The sequence below is a fragment of the Sceloporus occidentalis genome, unplaced genomic scaffold, assembly GCF_023333645.1.
Source record: "Sceloporus occidentalis isolate IW3139 unplaced genomic scaffold, rSceOcc1.0.p SCAF_3, whole genome shotgun sequence".
Classification (NCBI taxonomy): Eukaryota; Metazoa; Chordata; class Lepidosauria; order Squamata; family Phrynosomatidae; genus Sceloporus; species Sceloporus occidentalis.
The window spans coordinates 233,875,286-233,900,932 of record NW_028316983.1 but is presented as its reverse complement, the minus strand read 5'-3'; the positions used below and the strand labels follow the sequence as shown (position 1 = coordinate 233,900,932).

The window sequence follows — 25,647 nt, the reverse complement described above, 5'->3', positions numbered from 1 at the left end:
AATGAACTACAATTGCCAAGATTCCCTAGCACTGAGCCAGGGCAGTTAAAGCAGTCGCAAACTGGATTATCTCTGCAGTATGTTTTGGTCTGGTCTTCTTACGTTGGGTTTACACCCACCTAAATAAGTATAGGACACAGCAACCTGGCAATTGAGGATTACGCTTCTTGCATGAAAGCAAGTGGGCTCTTGTCCCAGAAAACTTATGGCAGAACAGATCTGTTAAACTCTACAAGATTTATTATTGTATAAGCTTTCTTGGACACGAGCCCAGATGTAAGAAGTGTTCTCCTCAGTCACAAGGTGCATATAGCTTTTTACAAAATTTGGAAAAGTTTACCTTTGGGACTACGCTTCTCAGAACCCTCCGGCAATCAAGGTCACTAGCTATACGGGTTGTGTAATCCGTAAGTGAAAATAAACGCCATTATTAAGACCATGAAAGTGGCACGAGCTTTTGTATGCACCAGAAATTTCATCTCCGCTTCTGCTGGCACGCTGGCTGTTGTGTTACTCTTGTAGCTTTCATCTAGGCCAGCAAGGAAATTTGTTTTCCATTGAAAATATCAGTGAGTATCTGAGTCTCAGCCAGGGCTCCAGTACATGGAGATGGAGAGATCATCAAGTGTGTGCCTGCAAGCTGAAAGCGAATTAACGGTATGTTTTTCATTCGATCCCCATAATCGTCCTTGGATGCATCTTCCCTGTGGAAATAATGCAGTTTGGCACCACATACAGAACCACAGGGTTTGTAGTTTGGTGAGGCAATGTGGTGCAGTGGTTTGAGTACTGGACTATGGTTCTGGAGACCAGGGTTCGAATCTCGGCTCAGCCATGTCAACCACTTGCGAAGTCACACTCTCTCAGCCTCAGGGGAAGGCCATGGCATTAAACCTTTGAATAAGTCTTGCTAAGAAAAACCCTATGACAAGTTGGCCTTAAGGTCACCGTAAGTCGGAAACCATTTGAACGCACACAACAGATGCACCTCATGAGGAAGAAAAGAGACCGCTGTCTCCGCTCAATGACTCCTCCAACAATGATACCTTTTATTGGCCAATGCACAATATACTTATTGCAAACTTTCGAAGCTCCATGGGCTTCTTTATCTGGCAAGATGTTGGAATGATACCTTTTTATTGGCCAACCAAAATGCACAATATACTTATTGCAAGCTTTTCTTGTCAGGCCTTCCCTGACTGACCTCCCTGCTATATTAATATGGATTGCCCTTGACTTCCCCAAAGATGTCTCACTTCAATTAGATCTATTTTAATTAATTTTAACACTATGTTATAGTGTTATTATTTAGTTTTAAGATAGGAGAATGGAGGGGTTTCTGTGATTTTTAGTTATGTATATATTGCGTATTGTATTTATGTATTATATTGTAACCCGTTTAGATTCATCTTGGAGGGGCAGGATACAAACAAAACCTATTGTTGTTGTTATTATTGTTGTTGTTTCGAAGCTCCATGGGCTTCTTTATCAGGCAAGATGTTGCAATGATACCTTGACAACCAAAATGCGCAATATACTTGTTATCTTGTTATATGCTTGTCATAGATCAGTGACGGGTTTTTGTTTGTGTTTGTTAAATGGCCAACACAGTTACCCTTGAATGTTTGCTCCAACAATAGTTTGAGAAATTTGGCCCTACAGATGTTTTGGTTCCCAAACTTTGGTCCTCCATGTGTTTTGGACTCCAACTCCCAGAATTCCTGGCCATTGGCAGAGCTGGAAGAGGCTTCTGGGAGCTGAAGTCCCAAAGACGGTGAGGCCTAAAGGGGAGGGGGTTGCCAAGCTTTAGTCTTCCAAACGTTTTGGACTTCATCTCCCAGAAACCTCAACCCAAGCCTGGCCAAGGGTTAGAGAATCCTGGGACCTGGAATCCAAAACATTTGGAGGACTAAACTTTGGCAGTCACTGAGGTAACTGTGCCCAAACTTTGGTCCTTCAGGGTTTTTTATTATTTATTTATTATTTTTGTTTTATTATTTATTATTTTGTTTTATTTTTTATTTAATTGTTATGTAATTGTTTTATTATTATTTGTATTATTTATTATTTATTCGTTTTATTTATTTATTTATTTATTATTGGGGTTTTGTTTATTAATTAATTATTATTTGTATTATTTATTATTTTGTTTTACTTATTATTTTTACTATTTATTTTATTATTATTTTAGGACTTCAACTCCCAGAATTCCTGGCCGTTGGCGAAGCTGGCCGAGGCTTCTGGGAGCTGAAGTCTCAAAAAAAAGAAACTCTGAAGACCCAAAGTAGAGGACCCGCCCAACGGCTCCAACGGCTTTTCCCCCGCTTCGCCCCTCCCCTCAGGCGTCACGCGCGAAGGACTCGGAAGTGACGTCAGGGGGAGAGGCGGTGCCCATAACGCGGAAGAAGCGCGCTGTGAGGGAAAAGAAAAAGGAGGAGGAGCGGAGCGAAATCGGGTTGCCGCTTCGTTGGAAGCTGAGGCGGCTGTGAGTTCCTCCTGAGGAAGGCCCTGTCCTCCTCCTCCTCCGCGGAGGCCCCCATCGCGGGGCTCCTGCCATGAATGTGGACGTGGAGTTTCACATTCGCCACAACTACCCCTGGGCCCGCCTCCCCGCCAGCGTCAAGCAGGTACCGAATGATGACTGACACCGGGGCGGACTCAGTCTTTTGACCCTTCTCGGCCCCCGTAGGCAAACACTGGGGAATGCTTGCCCATAGGGAAGCGGGACATAGAAAACAAATGGCAGTACTTGCCCATAGGGACACATTGGGGAATACTTGCCCATAGGGCATAATAGTATACTTGCCCATAGGGACACATTGGGGAGTACTCGTCCATAGAGAATAATAGTACTGTATACAGTACTTGCCCACAGGGAATAATAGTCTACTTGCCTAAAGGGACAGATAAGGGAATACTTGCCCATAGGGAATCATTGGAGAAGGACAAGCATTCCTACGGACAAGTAATTCCCATCATGGGTTATTGCTCCTGTCATGTGCCTTCAAGCCATTTCCGACTTGTGGCGACCAAAAGGAGAAGCCATCACAGGGTTTCCTTGGCAAGACTTGATCAGAGGGGGTTTGCCATGGCCTTCCTCTAAGGCTGAGAGAGTGTGACTTGGCCAAGGCCTCCCAATAGGTTTATGTGGTCTTGCTTGCCTGATGCTTTTTGGGGCCATCTTAGATCATAATAGATAAAGGCAGATGAGTACATACATATTGACATATAGACCCATGTTGAGAGACAGAGTGAATTGCACTTCTGCTCTTTAACTGCTCAACTTAGTATTGAGACACTAAAGCCATTCAGAACAAATTTCAAATGGACATTCTTGCCTTGTTAGTTAATTTGCAAATGAACCCTCTGACGATTCTCACTCCTGGCTTGAGAAAGCAGCAAATTTCTCAGATCATAAAAAAAATTTAAAGGGAGCGAGAAAACAAAAGATGGTATGTTCACAAAACTGCACATCGTGACTTTCTTTTACATCACTCAGCCCTCCATAGCCATGGATTTTTTAACCCACAAATTCAAGCATCAGTGGCTTGCAAATGTTTTAAAAATTATATATAAATTCCAAGAAGCAAACCTTGATTTTGCCATTTCTGTTGTTGTTGTTGTTGTTGTGTGCCTTTGAGTCATTTCCAACTTAGGGCTACCCTATCCTGGGGTTTTATTGGCAAGATTTGTTCAGAGGAGGTTTGCCATTGGCTTTCCCTGAGGCTGAGAGCGTGTGACTTGCCCAAAATCAACCAGTATTTATGGTATTTGTTTATAAACGTATTATTATTTATTTTAGGTTTCATGGCAGAGTCAGGGATCGAACCCTGATCTCCAGAATCATATTCCCAGCACTCAGGCCACTACATCACGCTGGCTCTCCATTTCATATAAGGATCAGCATTTTAGTATGCCATTGTATATAATGGGAGTTGAGCATCCATGGATTTTGGTGTCCATAGGAGGCCTTGGAACCAAACCCAACAGAACCAAGCCCTACTCTATTAACGTTGTAGCCCTGGTCCTACTTACTTTGGGATTTCGAACTCACTTCTCCAGAGTCATAGTCCAACACTCAAACCACCACCATTCTGGCTCTGTCTTAATCAGTCTTAGCCTTGCACAAAAAAGCACAAGGCATCAACCTAAATCTAAATATCAAGTTGGGTCAGTATTGGTTCAAAAATGTATATTCCAAAACAACAGTACAGAAAATCAAAATATGTGTTTGAGAAATATCCAAAGTAGTTAGTGGATTGGGTCTAAAACCTTATCATTAGCCATTTAGATAGCATACAGAGTTTGGTGATTATAGCAATAGCAAAACACGTCAAATTATAGTAAAGATGTGGTTGTCTTACCTTCAGTGAATTTTGATAATTGCAGCTAACTGTGCAGTTCCTCTCTCCCCTGATCTTTATCAGTGTGCCTTAAACTTTTGCAATATTGGTCTGGGAGTGTCAACATGCACAAATTACTGTCAGCCACTCCGTCTAGAGATTGCACATGGCCTCTGCAGTTGTTTCGTTTTCGGCATTCAAAAGATAACAATCTTGGTCCATAACCCTAGAAGTGTATTACTTCTTGCCACTGGACAGTTATACCCATAATGCTTTTGGTAGCTGTCTCTTTTTGGCAAACTTGCACGTAAATGCTTTTGGTAGCTGAAATTTTAAAATTGATACTTATAGTGTTATATATCCACTGCTTCTATTCCATTCCATTCTTTCATTGGTGTTCTACTTTCCCCACTAGCACTAGATACAAGTTGAGACTGAGAAAAGTACAGGTAGTTTGGCAGTGATTACCGTATATACTCAACTATAAATTGACCTCATGTATAAGTCGATGGCAGGTTTGGGGGCCAGAATTATGGATTTTGACATGACCCATGGGTAAGTCAAGGGTAAAACCTAGGGGCATGTAACAAAGAAATTTAAAGGATGAAGCAAAGGAAAACAGTGCCAGGGAAGTACAGTACTTACATTGACAGTGGATAAGTCGACTCATTTTTTGGGGATCAATTTTTTACCAAGATTTCTAGGCTTATACATGAGTATATACAATATGTTTGATACCATATCTATGGTGGTAGTATGAAGAAGTTTTTGCCCTTATTCTTTAAATTATTTAAAAATATTCTTTAAAAATGAAGGCTGTGTTATAGGGAAATTATGTGACATATTTAAAGGCTGTTCATCATAAAACAGGTTTCCTTTTCTGATGACATGTTCTGTGCTAATGTAAAAGAAAAAAAACTTAAAATACTGTTGTATGTAGTGTTTTGTTACAGGAGCTCTGTACTTACTTGCTTCGGTTAATTATTTCCGTAACTGAGGAAGCCCTGTGTGTACGCATGTAAAGTAAACTGAATTAATCTAACAATCTACCATGCTGTTACGTAAAACTCAAGGCTATCCAGTGTACACTATAAAGTCACTTTTTAGACAAAGAATAAGCAACTTCTTTAGCACTGAGGACCACATTGTAAGCTTCTTCCACTGCATGTTCAGATATGCTTCTGAAATATTCTTTCCTCCTTCAAGTGAAACCTAAGCGTCTTAGCATTTAAGCTTACAAGCTGCTCAAGGGACACTAAAGGCAGTTAGGCCCATAGACTGCAAATGTCAGTTGTCCCTCAGGTGAGGTTGGGGGAAAGCTCTTACTACAATCATTCAAGGTTCATGGAAGTGCTGGGTGCACTGGCATCAAGATCCAGCACATGAGAACAGGCTGATAGGGGCATAAAGTTAAAGGCTAAACCCTACGTCAGCATTGCAAAAATGAGCCTTGTGCTAATACTGTTCACCCACACGCTTTGGAATGACCATGAGGAAGAACTCGGAAGCTTTTTACTTCCCTTTTAGATGAACCATATCCTTGCTGTATCATCCAAACAGAAACTGGTTTGTTTCAACAAATCATAGGTAATGTTAGATACTATTTAAAACTGAGATATTACACTAAATTGTGTTTATTCTAAAATAGTAGTAGAAGCTTCTACTTTGCTCCTTGCAACAACACCGGGATAGAATGTGAACTCATATTTAAAATATTATGTTTCATCTTCAAAATGCTAAACCAGGACAGTGCCAGCATGCTACCAGCAATGAGTCTATGTGCAGTGCATTTTCAAGTGCTTTTCTTGCAGCTGTAATTTATTCAAAGAATGCATGAACTGAGTCTTAACAATTTTGTCAATAAAAAAAATTCAAACTATTTTATAATCTCTGTATGATTATATAGGCCAAGCAGTGTGTTAAAATGCTGAGAGATATAACTCTGAGCATGCTTATTTACTCATAAATAAATCCTATTGTGATGTTTACTTTCAAGTATTGTGTGTGCAGAATAATCTGTGAATAGTATTGTCTAATACATTGTGTGATGCTCTTAGTAGTTTGACTGAATAAATGTTTCTTTATAGGGTCTTGGAAACTCACAGCGAGAATATGAGAAGCAGGTTGTGCTATATAGTATCCGCAATCAGCTACGGTACCGAAATAACTTAGGTGAGTAGAGAAATACACAATAAAGAGAGTGGAAATGTTTTTGAAAATGTAGGTGGTTCTCTGTAATAGTTGGTACTGAGAAACGTCCTCAGTGCTGAAATGTCTAATGCTCCACATGAAGGAGCAAGGAAGTGGACAACATCCTATGGATATTTGTAAAAGTTTACAAGATGGCATAGAAACAACTAAGGGTAGGGTATATGATAAGTAATGTTTGATCTCCATCAGAATGTATTTTACAACTTTAACAAAAAGGTTATTTACATGTGTGCTACCTTCCATTGAAGAGATAAGTCCTTATATGCATTAACGTTGTATTTAAAACAATAAAAATCATAAATATATAGAAATTAGATCGATTGACTACTTAGTGTTGACCTTTCCTCCTAATTTGATTCCACACTACATTTTAGAAACAGTGGTTTCAGGTTCCCAAACCACTGTGGGCTGGATGTCCTCTCTTTAAGAATTCTCCATATTTGCAACAAGACTATTTTGTAATGCAAAATAGCTTTTCTGCATCTCTGCCATACATTTCAGTATTCTTTCCTCCCTCTTCTAGTTTTGTCTTTGGTAATTAGTAGTATATAGAGTATACTCCAATATCCATGTAACTGGACCTCCAAATTTATATTGGACTCTTTCAAGCTTTTCTTTTCACCTGAAAAAAATCTGTCGGGGATGCTTTGATTTTGATTTCCTGCATGGCAGGGGGTTGGACTGAATGGCCCTTGTGGTCTTTTCCAGCTCTATGATTCTAGTTTATGGAAGCTGTTGGTAAATGTAGCATTGATTTTTCTTTCTCAGTTAAGCATGTCAAGAAAGATGAACGCAAATACTATGAGGAGCTGCTAAAGTACAGTAGAGATCATCTCATGTTATACCCATACCATTTATCTGACATCATGGTGAAAGGTTTAAGGATAACACCCTTTTCATACTATACAGGAATAATGGAGGTGAGTTTCAAGAACTGCATTGTATTCTTCTAGTAATTCTTTCCAACGCAGGATAAAAGAATGTCTGCCAAAATAGAGTCACATGCCCATTATTGTTAGATTTTTGCCAGAGTACTGTTGATAATAAGTGTTTGGAAACACAATTTACATCAAGCTGCCCTGGCAGCTGCATTTTGGTTTTAGGCTTATATCGAAATTGCTTTAGCAAACATACTGTATAATCAGTGAAAGATCCCCCAACCCCACCAAGCAACAAATATTATTATTTGGAACAAAACTAGTTTGTACTCATATGGGCAAAGCAAATATGCATAGTGTGTTACAAAATAAATTGGTAACCATTGAGAACAGTTTCATTAGTTAATTGAGATGTTGTGTTTCATAGCGGTTAGAATGTTATACAGTACTGTGACTGGGAGTTCTAGTGGCCACTGAGCCATGAAACTTGCTGGATGGTCCGGGGACAGTTATTCTCTCTCTCAGCCAGAACTACTATGGAGTGTTTAGTGCTAATAAAGTGGGGAGTCTTGTATGTTGCCTTGAGCTCATTGAAGGAAAGGTAGGATATAAATTAAAAATAATAATCATATCTATCTCAAACCCATCAAATTCTTAGAACAGGTCATGTATTACCTCCTTCTGTTGATGTGCAGAACAGCAGTGGAGCACACAGTAGCTTTCACATCAGTACAGGAACCTTCATCAGAAGGAAAGTGCATTTATCATATTGACTATCCAGCCCATCTTTTAAACAACAGGTGCTGCTTTCATCTTACCACTGTTTCATATTGGTTAGTATGAATAGGTTTCAGAGCTTTTGTGGAGAGGCATGTGGCTTTAAGCTTGCTGGCTGTCCTTGAGAAAGTACATGTGAGTATAGAATAGAGAGTGGGAGACTTGAGGTACATCTACACTGCAGACGTATTGCTGTTTGAAACCACATTAAAAGCTATGGCTATGTAATTCTGGAATTTGTAGTTTTGTGACATATTTAGCCTTATCTGTCAGAGAGTTCTAGTGTCACAACAAACTACAGATCCCTGGATTCTATGGGCTGGAGCCATGACAATTAAAGCAGTGCCAAACTGTGCCAGTTCTGCAGTATAGCAGCAGCCCTAGGTATACTTACTTGGAGCAGTGACTTAGTAAATACATTTTCAATGAGCAGTTATACAGGGCAGGCCCATAATCAAAGATATGAAGATTGTGAGGGTCACATGAATCTCTTCCCCATCCAACAATCTGCTATGGTAGTGCCATGGTATGAACTGAATATGATAGTCTGTCCCTCTTCACTCTTCATGTACCTCAGTTGAGGAAGGTCTACAGTACATTTATTTTTCTGTACTTTCACTTCCTTCAGTTGTATATTAGGAACAGGGCGTTCCTTCCTGAAAATCAAAGTTTTGTTTTAAAAAGGGAAGGCAATTTATATCAACTCTGGCAGTTGCACATGTTGCCCACCAAATCTGGTTAGGGCTGCACCACCCCTTCACTACCATCCCATTATTGGAAAACAATTAGCCTGAAAACAGCTTGTAAAGTGCATCCCCAGGGCCATTTATGTGGCTCCTAACAGGTATGGTGGGCAATCTTGCTCTGCCTTGCCCCCTCTGCAACCCAGAAGTTGACTCCCAACTCACTCAATACAGGCCTTTTCTCGGTATAAAATGACTCAGAGATGATAAAATTGCTCTTGTGCCATGGAAGGAGATACTGGGACCCAATGCTTTTTCAAACAAAAAACAATCAGGGAAGTACAGCCTTCTAAAATCTCCCAAAGACCAATGTAGCCCCATTATCCCTGACAGTTGCCCACAGCTGTTCAACCTGCTGTTAGGAATAATTTTACCATGCTTCAGAGCATCATGGTCTTGTTAGGACCCAACAACAACCCAAATTACTTAGGCCAAAGTAATGCCTCTTTTTCAGCCTGACCATGATGAGAAGTCACTTCTGGTTTGTGAAAAAAGAAACTTCCCTGTCTAAACCAGGCTAGGGGGTAGGGGAGGCAAAGCACAATGAGATCACCACTGTCAATAAAGGCTGCATAAGGAACATCTTTTTTCAGCTGAAAATATTTCAGCCAAAGGATGGGGAGCTGTGGGCTGCACATGACCTATAGGTCACAATTTTCCCACTCCTAGATCTTGTATGAGTGGTGTAATGGTTTGAGCATTGGACTGCAACTCTGGGGACTAGGGTTCGAATCCCCACTCGGCCAAGAAATCCACTGGATTATCTTGGACAAGTTGCATACTCTCAGCCTGAGAGGAAGGCAATAACAAAATTCCTCTGAACAAATCTTAATAACTGATAAAAAAAAAAATCTTACCAAGAAAACTCCATGATAGGGTCACCTCGGGGTTGCCATAAGTTGGAAACAACCTGAACGCACACAACAACAACAGATCTTGGTACAACTCATTTCAGAATCGATAGCTGGGAGGGGATTGGAATTTATTTATAACTAGACTTTGTGAAATCAAGAGAACAAAATAACCCCTCCCAAGTTAGAGTTTGAGTATGAAGTAGATTTAGCACATGTGTTGATGTAAATCTGTACACAGTTATGGGATAAGAAACTACAAAGATTTAAACTGACACTGCATTTCTTTTTCTTTATAAAGGATATAATGAACAGTGAAAAGAGCTATGATTCATTGCCCAATTTTACTGCTGCAGATTGTAAGTATGTGATTCCATTTTGTTTCCATATGCTAAATAAGCATTCTTTCTGAAAGCACTCTTTAAAAATGTTTTGGCTTGAAAAGGACAGCTGTATGGCAGTCCCCTTTTGAAATTTTAACACTTGTTCAACAATATTTTGAAGGAATCAACAAATGCCTGATACCTAAAAAAGAGAACAAAAAAGACTTCAAGGCAATTAAGAAATGAAAGCACAAGACTATCAAATGACTTGTCCCTTGAATAATTGTTTATTTTCTCAGTGATTAGCCATACTAATTGTTTCCATTGGGGTGGGAAGCACTTTGCCCTCCAGATGTTTTGTGCTGTGACTTGCACAATCTTTTACAGTCAGCCACATTAGTGGCTGAGTGAAATTTGTAGGCCAAAACTTTCAGAGGGCATAAAATCCCTAGTCCTTCACATCATTTCACTATAGCCCACTCTACAGGCCACAACATGGGTTTGTACAAAGCTAGCTATCTTCTTAACCTCCATTGCAGCAACTGTAGCTACTTTTGAGTCATACGTATATCCTTCACCTGAAGATGGAGATCGATTTTTCTGAAATGTTAATCATATTACCTAAGGGAGAGGAAGAATAATCACTCACTTCTTGGCCTTCTTATAGGAGTTTATCAGACAAGGGAAATTGGAAGTATAATCTAATGGCAATCTGAACGCAATCATGGGGTTTAACGTTATTGCGTGATAACCCACTACACGCAAATTCAGGCAATGGGAAGTCAGTCCGAGCGCAATCATGGGGTTTCACGTTATTGTGTGATAGACCACCACACGCAAATTTGGGCAATAGCAAGCTATTTTTGGGCAATGGGAAGCCAGTTTGAACACAGTTCACATTCATGTAAATTCGCTGAATTAGCGATTTCACCCGAATGCATTCTGGCCCCACTTTCTTTTCATTGAAAATGAAGAGAAATTCCTCATGTGTGATAAAGTCCATAGAGTTAAACACAAGTCTTCCCCTTTTATACTGCTCCATATGCTGAGCCCAGACTTAATGCCCAGAATTCCAAAACAAATTCCTAAGATAATTGACTGTCTGATAAAAGTTGACCTTTGATAAAAGCATGCACTTTCTGAAACCTTATATAGCCTTTTAAGCTTCCAGGCCAATCTAATGCAAAAATGTGTTTCACATTTAATTTCCATCTTTTGAATCAAGTGTGAACTAATTTGCTTCTAAGATGACATGCTGAAAATGCACAGAGAGCTCCGGACAGTATGCATGTTGTTAGTTTTTTTAAGAAACATTATGAATGCTTATAGCTAAATGCATTGTAATAGCAAATAACAATGGGTGCTTTCAGAACAAAGGCTCCTGGTGCCAACAGTCCAAAGGCTTTATGTGACTATTTCCCCCACTGATTAATTTCTCTTTTCTAGTAAGAAAGAGGTGGGAGCAATTGAAGACATTGGGTGCATCTAAACTGTAGAAGTAATGTAGTTTGATAGCACTTTACATGCTGTTGCGCCATCCTATGGAATCCTGGGATTTGTAGTTTTACAAGGTTTTCCGCCTCTGCTAAAGAGTGTTGTGCCTCACAAAACTACGGATCCCATGATTCTGTAGGATAGAACCATGGCAGTTAAAGTGGTGTCAAACTATTATTTCTACAGTGCAGATGCACCCATCATCATCTGGGAGGGAGTAATACTCTTGTACTTCAGAAAAGTTTTATGAGGGTAAGTTTATTTTAAGAAACTTATTCCCCTTCCCTAGGCCTAAGGCTTCTTGGCATAGGAAGAAATCAGTACATTGATTTAATGAACCAGTGTAGATCATCCAAAGTAAGTGTTCAGTTTTTCTCTTGGTCTCTCTTTCCACTTTTTTTCTGATGTAATCTAGAAGTGCATAACTTGCCTTTTAAAAACGAACATATATGTAAGATGTCAATCTCAGGTATAAAAATATCTAGCTTTCTTGAATCAAAACCTGGGTTTCCAGTATTCGTACTCCCAGATAGCTAGAGTTTTAATGGTGGGCTTCAGTACTTTGATTTGTGCTTTGAAATGGGCTGGCAGTGCTGAAGCTGTATCAGTCTTGGCTGTTCTCTGAAGCTAATCTTAAAAGTATAGTTGTTCTGAACTAACTGCATTTTCTAAACAGTCTCCAAAGACAGCCCCATATGAAACACCATCCAGTAAGGATTACCAGGATGGTTAAATTACCATTTAATTCAGGATGATTGGGGGCCAGTTTTCATCTCCCCCCCCCCCCCCCAGCTTTGCTCACACATCTGGGTGCACTGTAAGTGGCATTGTGTACATTCCAGTTAATTCTGCTATCAGCTCTTTTGGGGGGGGTGGGGTGGAGTTAAACAACCGTATTTGCAGGTGATTTTGTAACATGACAGGTATAAACAAAAGTTGTCCTCATCAGATTTCCTTATTATATTACAAAAGTAAGATGTGAGGCAGTGATATAGAAGTGGCATTCTGTTTACCTCTCCGCATGTAATTAAAGCACTTCCATTCTATTCCTGACAAAGATAGTCATAATAGCGTGCCTTTTGTCTTACTGGAAAAAGACACACTTTTATAATCATCTTCCTCTGGAGGGAGAAAGAAGTACTACGGAGTGCTGTGGGGAGGTAAACAGAAAGCTGCTTCTATCTTGTTACCTCTTGTCTTACTTTTGTAACGTGATAAGACTCTAAAAGCACATCCAGAGTGATTGAAAAGCCCCAGGTTTTGTTGCTATTCTTCTTGATTTTATACTGGGAATACCCTAAACCAGATCTAATCTGATCTTGGAAGTTGAGCAGGGTCAGCCCTGGTTGGTACTTCTATGGGAGACTGCCAATGACTACCAGATGCTGTAGGCTATATTTCAAAAACACCCCTAAGTATTCTTTGCCTAAGAAAACCCTATGAAATTCATGGGGTTGCCATAAATCAACAGGCAACTTGAAGACACATACATACACACAAAGTAAACCAACCTGGAGAATTGGTATAAATAATTTCTCCTCATATGAGGAGCTGACAGAAAATATTCTGCGATAAACAAAACATGTACAGTATGGATCTCCAAAATAAAATCAGAAAGAACAAGAGCAAGATATGGGACTTTCTGGTATTTTTAATCAGTCTGGATGTGCCCTTAGTTTTTGATTTATAGTGGAGTGTAAATGGAAGAAGCAGGAAAGTTAAACCCAGGGCATTGGGAATTTCATATGCTAAAATCAATTCCTTGAATTGTGTTCATAGATTTATAGAATTTCTGTAACAGCAGTTGAAAGTTGCTGTTACATACAGACATGATTGATTATCCTACATCTAGTACATCTTTAGAGTTATGCAGTTAGTCATGGCACCTTCATCTCAGAATACATTTAGAGATTACAGAAATAGAAATGATTGTGTTTAAAGGGAAAAGAAGAACAGCTTTTCTGTCTGTCTGAAATTAAACACATTGCAGAATGATTATATCTTCGGTTCCTAGCATCTGTCACCTTTGTTCAGTGTAAACCTGTATGTTCTAAAAATGCACTGAAAGAGTGTCTAAAGAATGCATTACACAATCTTTTATAGGTGTTAAAGATGAAAAATAACATCTCCCCACTCCCCAGTTATGGTATATTTTGATTTAAAGACCTAATTGCACTGTATTCAAGGGGGGGGGGGATGCTTCTCTGTTATTAGATAGTAAATTGTGTATTTTCTTGTTACCTTTGAGATGCAAAATTTCAAATGGACTGTATCAATTTACAGAAATTTTTCAGAAGGAAAACTGCTCGTGATTTGCTACCCATGAAGCCAGTAGAGATTGCTGTAGAGGCTTGGTGGGTGGTACAAGCTGGTTACATCACAGAGGATGACATAAAGGTATCATCAAATAATTTTCTGTGTTTAACCAAACTTGAGCTTCAAGTTTTATCTTACTCTGAAGGACAGGAGTTCAAAAATATTTGCTGTTGATGATCACAAAATGTTCTTGTGGCTAATGTATTTGGTACAATTGCTTTGCAGTTATGGCAGTCATTACATTTTACAAAAAAAAAATCAAATCATGTTGCCTTATTGATTCTGGGTTCTATTTATGGGTTGAGCTATAGCAGTCAAAATGCATCCCATGTATGGCTAGAAGAATACTTCAACATACCTCTGTAAATTACATTTTATTGTCTAGTAATAGCTTTTTACTGATACAAACATACCATTAGCATTAAGAGGATGGTGTGGTCTAGTAACTTCAACTTCTGCTATAATGTGATCAGCATCTATTATAATGTCTTCAGCATCTAATGTTCAGAGATAAACTGCTTCTTAACAAGAAAGTCCCATTTTTACCAGCCATGGCTACGGTAATAGCCATTGATAAATTTATACTTTCTGAACTTGTCTGATCTCTTTTAAAAGCTATATAAACTAATAGGATTCGCAACATTTCATGGCAGAGGGTGCCTGGAAAAGATAACTTGCAGGATTATGACACTGCGAATCCCCAGCCAGTGTGGCTGATTTATTAATTTATATTGCACCTTCTCCCAAAGTGATACTCAGAATGACATATCTACTTTTTGTCCATTCTTATCCTTCTGATAGCCTATTTATTTAGATGACCCAGAGTTGTAGAATTATTGGAGGTTAGGACAAAAAGTCTCTTGACTGAAAGTTTTCTACTCCACCAGTAGGCTTGCAAAGTGAGTGCTAGCTATGCAATTTCATCAGTCCAATCTAAATGCTATCTGGAATAATTAAAAATGTGTTTATTAATCAAATATGTGGTTTCATATAAACATTTCTTACTAGATTTGCACTACCTCTGAAAAAACTGCTATTGATAAGATCATTGATTCAGGTCCTCAGCTTGCTGGATCTCTGGACTACAATGTAGTTCACAGTAAGTTTTTTTTTTTCATTTTTTAACAAACACTTTTTACATGCTATAGTAGATTTAAGATTATAAATTTCCAAGCTTTTACTCTGGTTGCTGGCTGTGATCCAAAGAGGTACTTAAGACTTTTGCCAGGGACTTGCAGTAGAGCAATGGAATGTTCCCTTTTGTTGTTTATAGAGCAGCTGATCTCAGAAGTTTTATCACAAACTGTTTTTGAAGGCTTCTTGGGTTTCAAAATCATTTTTGTCATGTGACACTTTGAGAAGGGGGGGAGAGAGAGGATAATAAAATTCTTCTTGGGTATTTGAACTAGTTCTACATTTCTTTGGATCCTGACCAGTGTAATTTATCTTGAGACTTGAAAAAAGTTGATGAATCTGTAAAACAACCTTCACGTACTTGGTGCTTGCCAGCTGTCCAGCATCCTTGGGCAGCATAGGGGATGGCAAGAGTTGCCATCCAACACATTTCTCTGAAGCTGGTTTTGGGGCCTCCATCGGGGAGAGAGGAATACCTTTCTTTCTGTTTCTGCTGGATGCTGCCACTGGAAGTCTGCCCTTGGATCCTGCCTGTTGTTTATATAGATGCAACTTCAAAATGTAGCTGTTTTGGTAAGCAGGATAATCAATTATATTGTTCTGATTCAAAGACATAAGCACAAGCATTTCACTGAAATGCCACTCCCCTTCCCAAACACACATTTGTGTTTGAATCTGGAGTGTTGTGTCTCTCCTGCATTATTAATTACCTCTTACACCACTTCCTCATTTATTTCACAGGAATATCTCATTGCTCAAGAACCAGTGACAGTAAAAATGTTCAAGTCAAACTTTATCTGAGTGTGAAACCTCTTAATAAAAAAATAAAAAACAAAGCACTGTCAGATTTTTTTAAAATGTTCCCTTATTTTTGCCCATCAGTCTTGTGTCATTGTTTAGTCTTCAGTGGAATTTATCAACTACTTTGGGCTGCATTCCAAAGCAATCCAACTGCTAGAAGACCTGCTCCAGATGTACCAAGGCTACTGTTGGCCTGATACTGTCCACAGGAACCCCTCCATGGCTTCACACTTGAATACAAGAGGGTATGAAACTGTTAAGAAGTGCCTGCAGGAAGTGGGAGGCTGGTAGTGACCCTCATCATGTTGGGACCAGGCCTTCTTGAACTCAGGTTGCTTGGCAATGCAGCCCAAGCATCCATCAATGACATTGATGGACAGCACAATTCCATCAGTGATACTGTTTGTGTTCCACATGCAGTTTTCTGACACTTTCCTAAATTCATCATTGTGTCATTAGTGTAACATAAGAGTATAATGTTGAAGAAGTTAGAAGTGAAGATGGTCATCTTTTTGTAAAAAGGCTTTTTCCTTTTTTTTTTCTAGGCTTGTATAATAAGGGGTTCATTTACCTTGACGTACCGATATCAGATGACAGTTGCATAGCAGGTGAGTATGAGTGTTTCTTAGAGTGATTTCTGCATGCTACATAAGAATATAAATAATATAAATAAATAAAAAGGAATATAAAATTCTCACTCAGTATCTATTTAAAATGCCTTTATCTTCTGCTTTCCCTGTTCATGCTTATTAATGTGTAGATATCTGTATATGGTAGTGCCTCCCTAAACATCAAGAAAAATGTTGAAGTAGCCACTTTGTTTTGATTTTTAATTTCTAGAAGCATTTTGAGACCTAGTGTGGCCTACAGAAGGTGCTGAAAAGTACTACTTAGAAAGCATGTAGCAGAGTCCAGAAGAAATTTAAATAGAAAAGTTGTAACAGTTCAGGTTAAAATCTGGTAGTGTAAAGGGAGAGTAATACTGATGCTTAAAAATAAATAGGTAAATATATTTTGCCATAAAACATAACAATATTAAAATGTCTCTACAAAATAAATTCCAGTAACAGTGCTTGCATAGGTATCTTACATGTGGATCTTGGTGTTTTAGGGCTTTAAAGTATGATATAATTTAAAGGTGGTACTGCAGATGCAGTATTCCTAAATCTCCATTTTGTAAATTTCAATTAACTTGACACAAGAGGCTCTGTTCTTCAGATTCTTTGAGACAGGGATGCAGGAATAAATGTACTAATGCATATAGTTCAATACAAAGATAAGCTGGGCTTTTTTGTTTTAATCAACAATGTTTTATATCACCGTCAGTATTCTTACACTCTTTTCATTTCAGTGCCTCCACTTGAAGGTTTTGTTATGAACAGAGTTCAGGGTGATTATTTTGAAACTCTGCTATACAAGATATTTGTTTCAATAGATGAACACACAAATGTGGCAGAGGTAAGCTTTTCATCACTTCTCTCTACTGTGAAAATAGACATCTGTTATGAAGCCACAGAATAGATAGATCCTAAGAAAATATTCAGAATCCATTATGGGAATCAAGAACTGGGATAATTGTTTTCACGGAAATGCTGATCCCTGTCACCTTTATGTCATACCTCAGATTTTCTGTTTAAATAGGGACCAGTCTATAAAGCCCAATGCACATTGTGTCTGATATTCATAATCTGCAAATCATACAAATCTGTACAAATGCAGACATTGGGCTATGAGTTCGTGATTCCCAGCCTAAACAATTGTTCACTCCAAAATACAAAATTCCTTCAAGTGGATCTGGGACTGAGAGGAAAGGCCAATGCATTCCTAATCCATCACTCCACAGTGAGTGTGAACATTATTTAGGTGATGTGTTTTTTGTCCCTATGTAGTGTTTCCACTTATATATTATTAACAGCAGCAAAATTATATGTGGGTGAATATTTTCAGTCCATGCCTGATTGCCCCCATAGATGCAGATTCCATGGATATGGAGGGCCAACTATATGATAATTTTTGTTTAGCCATTACTAGTAACATTTTTTTTATCACTGTAGTTTGCAACTCAATCATCTGAACGTACAAAGCTATGTTGAATAACCATGTGTTTATTCACTATATATTCTGACAGCAGCTAAGATATTGAATTGAGACATTTCCAACAGCTGCAGTCTGAGATCATTTTAATTAGAAATGGCAGAAACTGACTCTTCAAACTTGTGCTGTACTGTAGACCTATGTCCCAATCCCAGTAGAATAAAAATCTTGAAACTTATTAAACAGAACTACTATGATTATGAAAAATATTTAAAGCCTCCATAGGTGATATTCTGCAGTTATATTGGAGTACATCTGTCTTTTAAACCTTAGTTAAATGTTTGGCTGTTGGTTGTTTAAAAAACTAATTTAGTATAAGATTGGAGTGCAAGACAAATTGGCCAGACATAATTTATGTATTGACTAGCTATCATTTAACTATTATCAAATACTGTTGACTATTCCAAAAACCTGGTATATTTTGAGTGAAAGTGTGACACTAATTTGATTAATCAGTAAGTTATGACTAATCCTTATTTATTTTTTGTATACTTTCAGCTTGCAAATGTCCTTGAGATAGACCTTTCATTGGTGAAGGTAAGTCTCTACTAGTCTAAATCGTTTAAAGGCTGGCAGGGGGATTCACCCTTCATTCCTCACATTTCAGAATTATTAAAGCAAAGTGCTGATTTGTGAATGTTGTTTTCTCCTTAGAATGCTGTTTCCATGTATTGTCGGTTAGGTTTTGCCCATAAAAAGGGCCAAGTAATAAATCTGGATAATCTTCATTCATCATGGCGGAATGTTCCATCTATAAATAGGCTGAAGTAAGTACGTGGGTGTTTACGTATATGGGTATACATGAGTATAGTATAGGTACTTTAAAAGCAAACATGAACAACATTTTGAAGTTTACAGATCAAGTGTTCAATCCTGTACATACTATCCTGTGGCTAAATACCATAGAATTCAGAGGCAATTCTTGCTTATTAAACCTGGTTAGAGCTAGGCTAAAAAGTTAACACTTGCTTTTACAAAGAAAAGTCTGTCTTGAATATTTTCATGTACATTCCCTGTTATAATAGTACACTGAAATAAAAATAGCCTCACAAAATGAATGTGTGCTTTTCGTTTTTAATTACGCTTATTGAAAGTTGTCTACCTGATCAAACAACAAAATCTCTAGCCGTATAATGTACTGATTTAGTCAGGGTTTCAGAGGAATGTGCAAAATGTAGAGGAGAAGAAGGGAGACTATAAAGCCTTTAATCTGTGACCAAAGCCAGACTGGTTTTGCTAAGATTATGGAGATTTCTGTCATTATTCTTTATTTTGAGATGAAGAACACTTTTGCCTATTGTTGTTGCATCTATTATTCAGACCAGCTGCTAGAGAACAACAGTGGAACAGCATTGTTGATCTCTTGTTCTAGTTGTAGGCTTGCTTTCCAAGAGATGTGTGGTTGAGCCAAAGTGGGAAGGAGAATGTTGGGTTAGGTAAATTTGTTTGGTCTAATTGATCATAGTTTTTCTTCTCTCCTTGTGGTTCTTATTCCATTGTTAGAACTACTTTGGATCCACAAAAGATGCTGTTATCTTGGGACAGTGGAGAAAGCAGGAGTCCTGTACAGGAGGCTGGATCATCAGCTACGGATACAGACACAAACAGTCAGGATGACCAAGGTGAGCAATATAGCACTACTTGCTAGTTTGGTAAATTACAGTGCATTCCTCTTTATCCTCCTGTATGCCAATACCTCTCATTTACTGCCATGAGATTCTGTGGTGTGATTTATGGTGGTCAAGTCTGGTCTACCCATTACAGTTATTTCAAAATTATTTCAGTTGCAATGTTTCCCTACCCAGTGGCTTGTTCCTGCAGTAATGTCGAATTTCCCACAAGTTCTCCGTAAGTTATCTGGTGCTAGATCTCCAAGCCTTTCTGGGACATGATAATAATTTTACCAATTGCAGTACCAGAGGTAGTGAAAAACATGCAGTCTTTCTGAGCTTCTTTCATGCCATAGTGGAGCAGCACTTGTCTGCCTATACTGGGGCAGTAACAGCTTCAGGGACTTACTTACAAGGATAACATCAGAGCATGTCATCCAATTATATCAAACAAATCAGAGCAAGTTCTATAGGGAAGTCTAATGACACACAGCTTGCACGCCAATTATATCTTTATTATGTGTCAAATGTTTGAAGTTGACAATTATTTTCTTGCTTTTCTCTTCTGATTTCTTAGGTGATACTGCTAGTGTGAGCAGCCTGAATTTGTCTGGTGGACACACAAAGCGCATTGCTTTTCTATTTGATTCAACTCTTACTGCATTTTTAATGATGGGGAATCTCTCGCCAGTAAGTCAAGTTGTTCACCTTACTATTATAAAAATATTCCTTGGCTTTGGATAGAAATGAAGTTTTTAAAAGAAATTTTCGAATAGGTCCTTTGCTAAAATGAAACTGGCATGTTTGTTGATTTTAGAAATGACTTACAAAACATGATGTAGAGAGATCTTGTAGCACCTTTGAGACTAACTGAAAGAAAGAAGTTAGCAGCATGAGCTTTCATAGACTACAAAAGCTCATGCTGCTGTCTTCTTTCTTTCAGTTAGTCTCAAAGGTGCTACAAGATCTCTCTACAAACTGATTCTGCAGACTAACATGCTATGTCTTTGAATTCTTACAAAACACGAGGCAATCTAGGGCAGGACTCCACTGGCCAGAATACTCTGGGAGCAGCCAGAGTATTCTGGCCCCAAGGCTGCCCTAAATTCCCCCATTCCCTGGGCACTCCAGAGCAACACTGGGTGGCTATCTACACAGGAGTCCCATTGTACCACCCGCCAAAGCTAGGGCGCATTGCTTCTTCAATATCGATCACTTAGCTTGGTGCCTCATTGTGAACCTCGAAGGAAATGACACATGCTGGTGGAGGAAGTGGCACATCAGGATGCTGTCTAAACAGCTACCCCGCATTGCTCTGGATTTTCCTGGAAAATCTGGAGCAAATGGTGAGGTTTTTTTAAACTGGATTAAGGGACGGATGGCCTGGATTTGGTGTAGAACTGGCCTTCCAAGTAAAGACAGTCAGCACTTGAACCAGGCCTTTGGCCCTACCTTGTGTGGACAGGGCAAAGTGAGGTCAGGAATAGCTGTAAATGGCCCGAGTAGATATGCCCCTTGTCTGTATTCATAGTTTTTTACTGATGGATATTGGGTCGATGAACAAGGATAAAGAACTAAAGAACATGATTTTAAAATGACTTACAAAGCAAGAGGCAATCCAGGGCAGGACTAAATATAATATATTTGTAATAACATAATATATTGCATAATATATTAGCAATATACAGTTGGCCCTTCTTATACATGGATTTTTTATACACGGATTCAAGCATACATGGTTTGAAAATGTTCCAAAAAAGTATAAATTTACCTTGATTTCCCATTTTTTATAAGGGACACCATTTTGCTATGTCATTATATTTAATGGGATTTGAACATACACGGATTTTGTTATACACGGGGGATCTTGGAACCAAACCCCAGCGTATAACAAGGGTCCACTGTAATTTTTTCCTTCCCCAGGGGTTGCTGTCTTTACTATCAGTGGGTGTCAAAGATTACCTAGATATGGTATTACAGCTTGTTTACACTCTCCTGGGTGGCAAGAATGTGGGCAGATGGGTGATGATTTTAACAGGATAGGAGTAGAGACAAATTTTAGAAAACTGCAGTATTCTATCATATTGATAACTGTAAAAAGATAATCAGTTTTCCAGCGATGGAGAGAAGGCATCCTTGATGTATGGGTTAGACCCTGTGGCTCGCTCTAGGTCAGGCAGGAAGTAGACAAAACTTTAGAGGCGTGTCCACAGGATAGGACTAACCCCCAAAGCAAGTTTCAGTTTCGTTTCTGCCTCTGCTCTGGTCAGACGCTTTCAGATCAGCTCTGCTGCTTTTCCTCCTCTATTTCTTTCAACAACAAAAACAACAACTTTATTTCTCTCCTGTTCCTTTTGCCTCTGCCTCCTATCTGTCCCCTCTCCTGTCTCTTTGGACTGCCAGGGGACCAACAACGATGTCAGGGGCTGGGGATCAGGAGGACAGCCCAGGCATGTCCTGTGATTCCCTGAACTTGGCTAGAGAGCAACCCAGTCACTCTCTCAGCCCCTATGAAGACAAAGAGCCTGCTGCTAGGACTGCCAGGGCCAGGTCGGAGGAGGGAGAACCCTCGTCTCCGAACCTACAGGGGCCCCACTGCACCCTCCAGCAAAAGGACCGGACCCGGGCCACATTGGAGGACTCAGAACAGGGTGTGAGTACTACCCCCACCCAACTGGCCCCCCCGCTGCAAGCATTGCCACCGGAGCTCTCCTCCATAATTGCTTCCCTCATCTCCTTCCAAGCTGCAGCTTTATCTGGCCAACAGCCCTGTCCTGCAGCCCTTCCCCTCTCTCTGGGGATGACTGGCAGCATTTCAGACCACAGGAGACAGCCTTCCCTCCCTACCTCTCAGCCAGCTCCAGCCCAGTGCATCCCTGCCTCTGCCCAGAGAGCCCCAATCAGGACAAGGTCTTCCTCTTCCTCCTCTCCAGTTGCCCGCTCCTCCCTGGATTCCATCCCTCCTTCTGAAAGGGGAAAATTCACCCCCAGAAAAACTGCCCTCAAGCCTCACAAAAAGGGCGGGAAAAGTCTCCCGGGCTCCTCTGCAGCTGCTGCTAAGACAAAAACTAAGCGACCAGCGCCACCTACTGGCCAACAGCACAAATCAAAAAGGCCCAAAGCCTCCATTATTCTGCCTTCTTCTGATGAGGAGGATGATGCAGAGGACCTTTCAAACAAATTATCTCACAGTGAAGAGGGCTTACTCACCCTTGACGAATTATCTGTTGATGATGATGATGGAGAAGATCCCACACCCTCCTCCAGCAGACTTTTCCCCCAAGAGGACTTTCAAATCCTGTTGAAAAAAGCAATAAAAACTCTTGAATTGCCTATAAATGCTACCATCCCTCAAACTCAAGACACAGACCTTCCCCAGGGAAAGGGCGACTCCTTCCCACAACCTGGGCCCCCTTCTATCGAGGTCCCCTTTACTTCAGATTTTATGAAGGTTATTAGGGAAGAGTGGTCTAAGCCAGCCACAGCCAGACCAAATCCTCAATCATTCAAAAAATTTTATAACCTTCCCCAATTGGTCATGTCAAAGCTCCAAGTCCCCTTGGTTGATGCTCCCGTTGCAGCTTTGACCACGTCCGCGGTCTACTGCAAAGATGGAGACGATGCCCTAAAAAAACACGAAGACAAAAGAGCCGATTCAGCCTTAAGAAAATCATTTGATGCCTCCTCCACAGCCATCAGGGCTGCATCTACTGTCTCCATTCTCTCCAGGGCCGCTTTTACTTGGGCTAGAGACCTTATCCAAGAATTACCTAAGGGCAACATTAAATTACGCCAGGGCATCAATAAACTTCTCAAGGTGTTGGCTTTTTCTTCTGATGCTTCTCTTGACATCATGCAACTAAGTGCCAGGGCTCAAGCAGCATCTGTCCCAGTAAGGAGACAGATTTTGGCTAAAAAATTGGACGGTTGATGCCAAGTCCAAACAAAACCTCACCATGGCCCCCTTCAGTGGACAAAAAACTATTTGGAGACGCACTTGAACCCGTCCTCATAGAAACCAAGGACAAGAAAAAAGCCTTACCTTCACTACCCAAAAGAGATGAAAAGCGATCCTTTCGCCAGGGACAGGGTTCCTTTCGCTCATACAAAAACAATCAATCTTCCTTTCGTTCCAGAGACCCTAGGTCCAACAAAAATCAGTGGTCTGACCGAAAGCCATATGGCCGACAACAATACCACTCCCGAGGATTCGGAAGGCCTAACAACTCTTCCAACCAACAACAGGGGCCATCTGTCTCCAAACAAAACCGTAATTCCCCCAGAGAATGACTGGCCGCCACACCTAGTGGGCGGCAGACTTCTACACTTCGCCCACATTTGGGAAGCCTCAACTGCAGACAAATGGGTTCTCACCACACTGAGACACGGTTATCTGATAGACTTTTACAACCTTCCTCACGACCACTTTGTTCCATCACCGATGTCTCAACGTCACAAAAAACACAAGTTGATGTTACAAGCCATAGATCACCTACTACAAATTGGAGCGATAGAACAAGTTCCATCTTCAGAAATGTACAAAGGTTGCTACTCTATTTTGTTCATTGTGCCAAAAAAGGACGGGTCATGGAGGGCTGTACTGGACCTAAAATGGGTCAACAAATTTGTCAGAAAACGTCGTTTCCGTATGGAAACTCTAAAGACCATCCTAGAGGCCATCAGACCTCACGACTTTCTTTGTTCTCTAGATTTAACTCAAGCCTACCTTCATGTTCCTGTTCACCCTCTCCACCGCCGATTTCTGAGATTCTCCTACCACCACAACCATTACCAATACAAGGCCCTTCCATTTGGCCTCTCATCAGCTCCTCGGGTTTTTACAAAGATCATGATATCGCTGGTGGCCCATTGGAGACTACAGGGAATCCACGTCCATCCTTATTTGGACGACATCTTAATTCGCTCACCATCACTCCAACAAGGCCGTCAGGATGTCCATCTGGTCCTATCCTCATTGACAAGACATGGTTTTCTGGTCAATCGTGGGAAGAGCCACCTAGAGCCTTGCCAACATATTCTCCACCTCGGGGCGATCATCGATACCCTACACGGCAAGGTATACCTCTCACCAGAAAGAATAAACAAACTTCGTCAGACCATCAACCTCGTGTCCCGCTATCACTCGACAAACCTTTTACTCCTGGCGAGATTACAAGGCTTAATGATATCAACGATAGACTGCACACCCTGGGCCCGATTTCACTCAAGGCCTCTTCAGTGGTTTCTCCTTCCTCACCAAAAACACATATCCTCAAAGGTCAACAAACGACTGATACTTCCTCACAGAGTCAGACACTCCCTCCTTTGGTGGACTTCTCCCAATCTCAAAACAGGTCGGCCACTCTGGCCTCCTCAAGAACTACAACTGACGACAGATGCCAGTCTGCGGGGCTGGGGAGCCACACTCAACAACTCCTATACACAGGGAAGATGGTCCGTCCAAGAACAAAGCCACAACATAAATCTCCTAGAACTCAGAGCGGTGCGCCTGGCTCTTCTACAATTCTCATCCCTGGTCAAAGGACAACCAGTGTTGATTCGGACAGACAACATGTCAACAAAAGCCCACATAAATCGACAAGGAGGCACAAGATCAAAGTCTCTAATGAGCGAGACAGAGCTTCTTTTCAAGTGGTCACAAACAAATCTCCTCTCGATAAGATCAGAACACATCAAGGGGACTCTAAATACGAGAGCCGACTGGCTCAGCAGACAGGACATAGACCAGTCAGAGTGGCAGCTACATCCCCAAGTCTTTCACATGGTGACACACAAGCTCGGAACGCCCCTGGTAGATCTCTTCGCATCGCCCATAAACAATCAACTGCCACGCTTCTTCTCTCGGTTCCTAACTCAAGGAGCGGAACAAATGGACGCTCTACATGCCCCATGGCCAGACGGGATTCTATATGCCTTCCCTCCAACGTCCATGATCAACAAGTGCCTAAAAAAGGCAAGAAAAGAAAGAGCGACAATAATTCTAATAGCCCCATACTGGCCAAGAAGACCATGGTTCTCAGAGATCCTGACAATGGCTCAAGAGTCTCTCAA

General features: G+C 40.3%; 1 protein-coding gene across 4 annotated transcripts in view; it reads left to right on the top strand.

Annotated features, from left to right (window-relative positions):
- The first annotated feature begins 525 nt into the window (after positions 1-525).
- The window catches only part of FAM91A1 (family with sequence similarity 91 member A1), a 50,176-nt gene continuing 25,054 nt past the window's right edge, over positions 526-25,647 (top strand). Inside the window, exons 1-13 of one of the 4 annotated variants that reach the window (XM_089517915.1) lie at positions 526-657; positions 6,431-6,515; positions 7,323-7,474; positions 10,105-10,162; positions 11,910-11,977; positions 13,904-14,017; positions 14,945-15,035; positions 16,417-16,479; positions 17,223-17,329; positions 18,464-18,502; positions 18,620-18,732; positions 19,469-19,587; positions 20,153-20,265. In XM_089517915.1, coding sequence (XP_089374041.1) covers positions 604-657; positions 6,431-6,515; positions 7,323-7,474; positions 10,105-10,162; positions 11,910-11,977; positions 13,904-14,017; positions 14,945-15,035; positions 16,417-16,479; positions 17,223-17,329; positions 18,464-18,502; positions 18,620-18,732; positions 19,469-19,587; positions 20,153-20,265 — 1,176 coding nt within the window. In that variant the 5' untranslated portion in view covers positions 526-603. Of the gene's footprint in view, positions 658-1,675; positions 1,932-2,185; positions 2,628-3,432; positions 3,453-6,430; positions 6,516-7,322; positions 7,475-10,104; positions 10,163-11,909; positions 11,978-13,903; positions 14,018-14,944; positions 15,036-16,416; positions 16,480-17,222; positions 17,330-18,463; positions 18,503-18,619; positions 18,733-19,468; positions 19,588-20,152; positions 20,266-25,647 lie in introns of those variants that run through there. The other 3 variants (XM_089517917.1, XM_089517914.1, XM_089517916.1) reach the window with 3 other exon arrangements.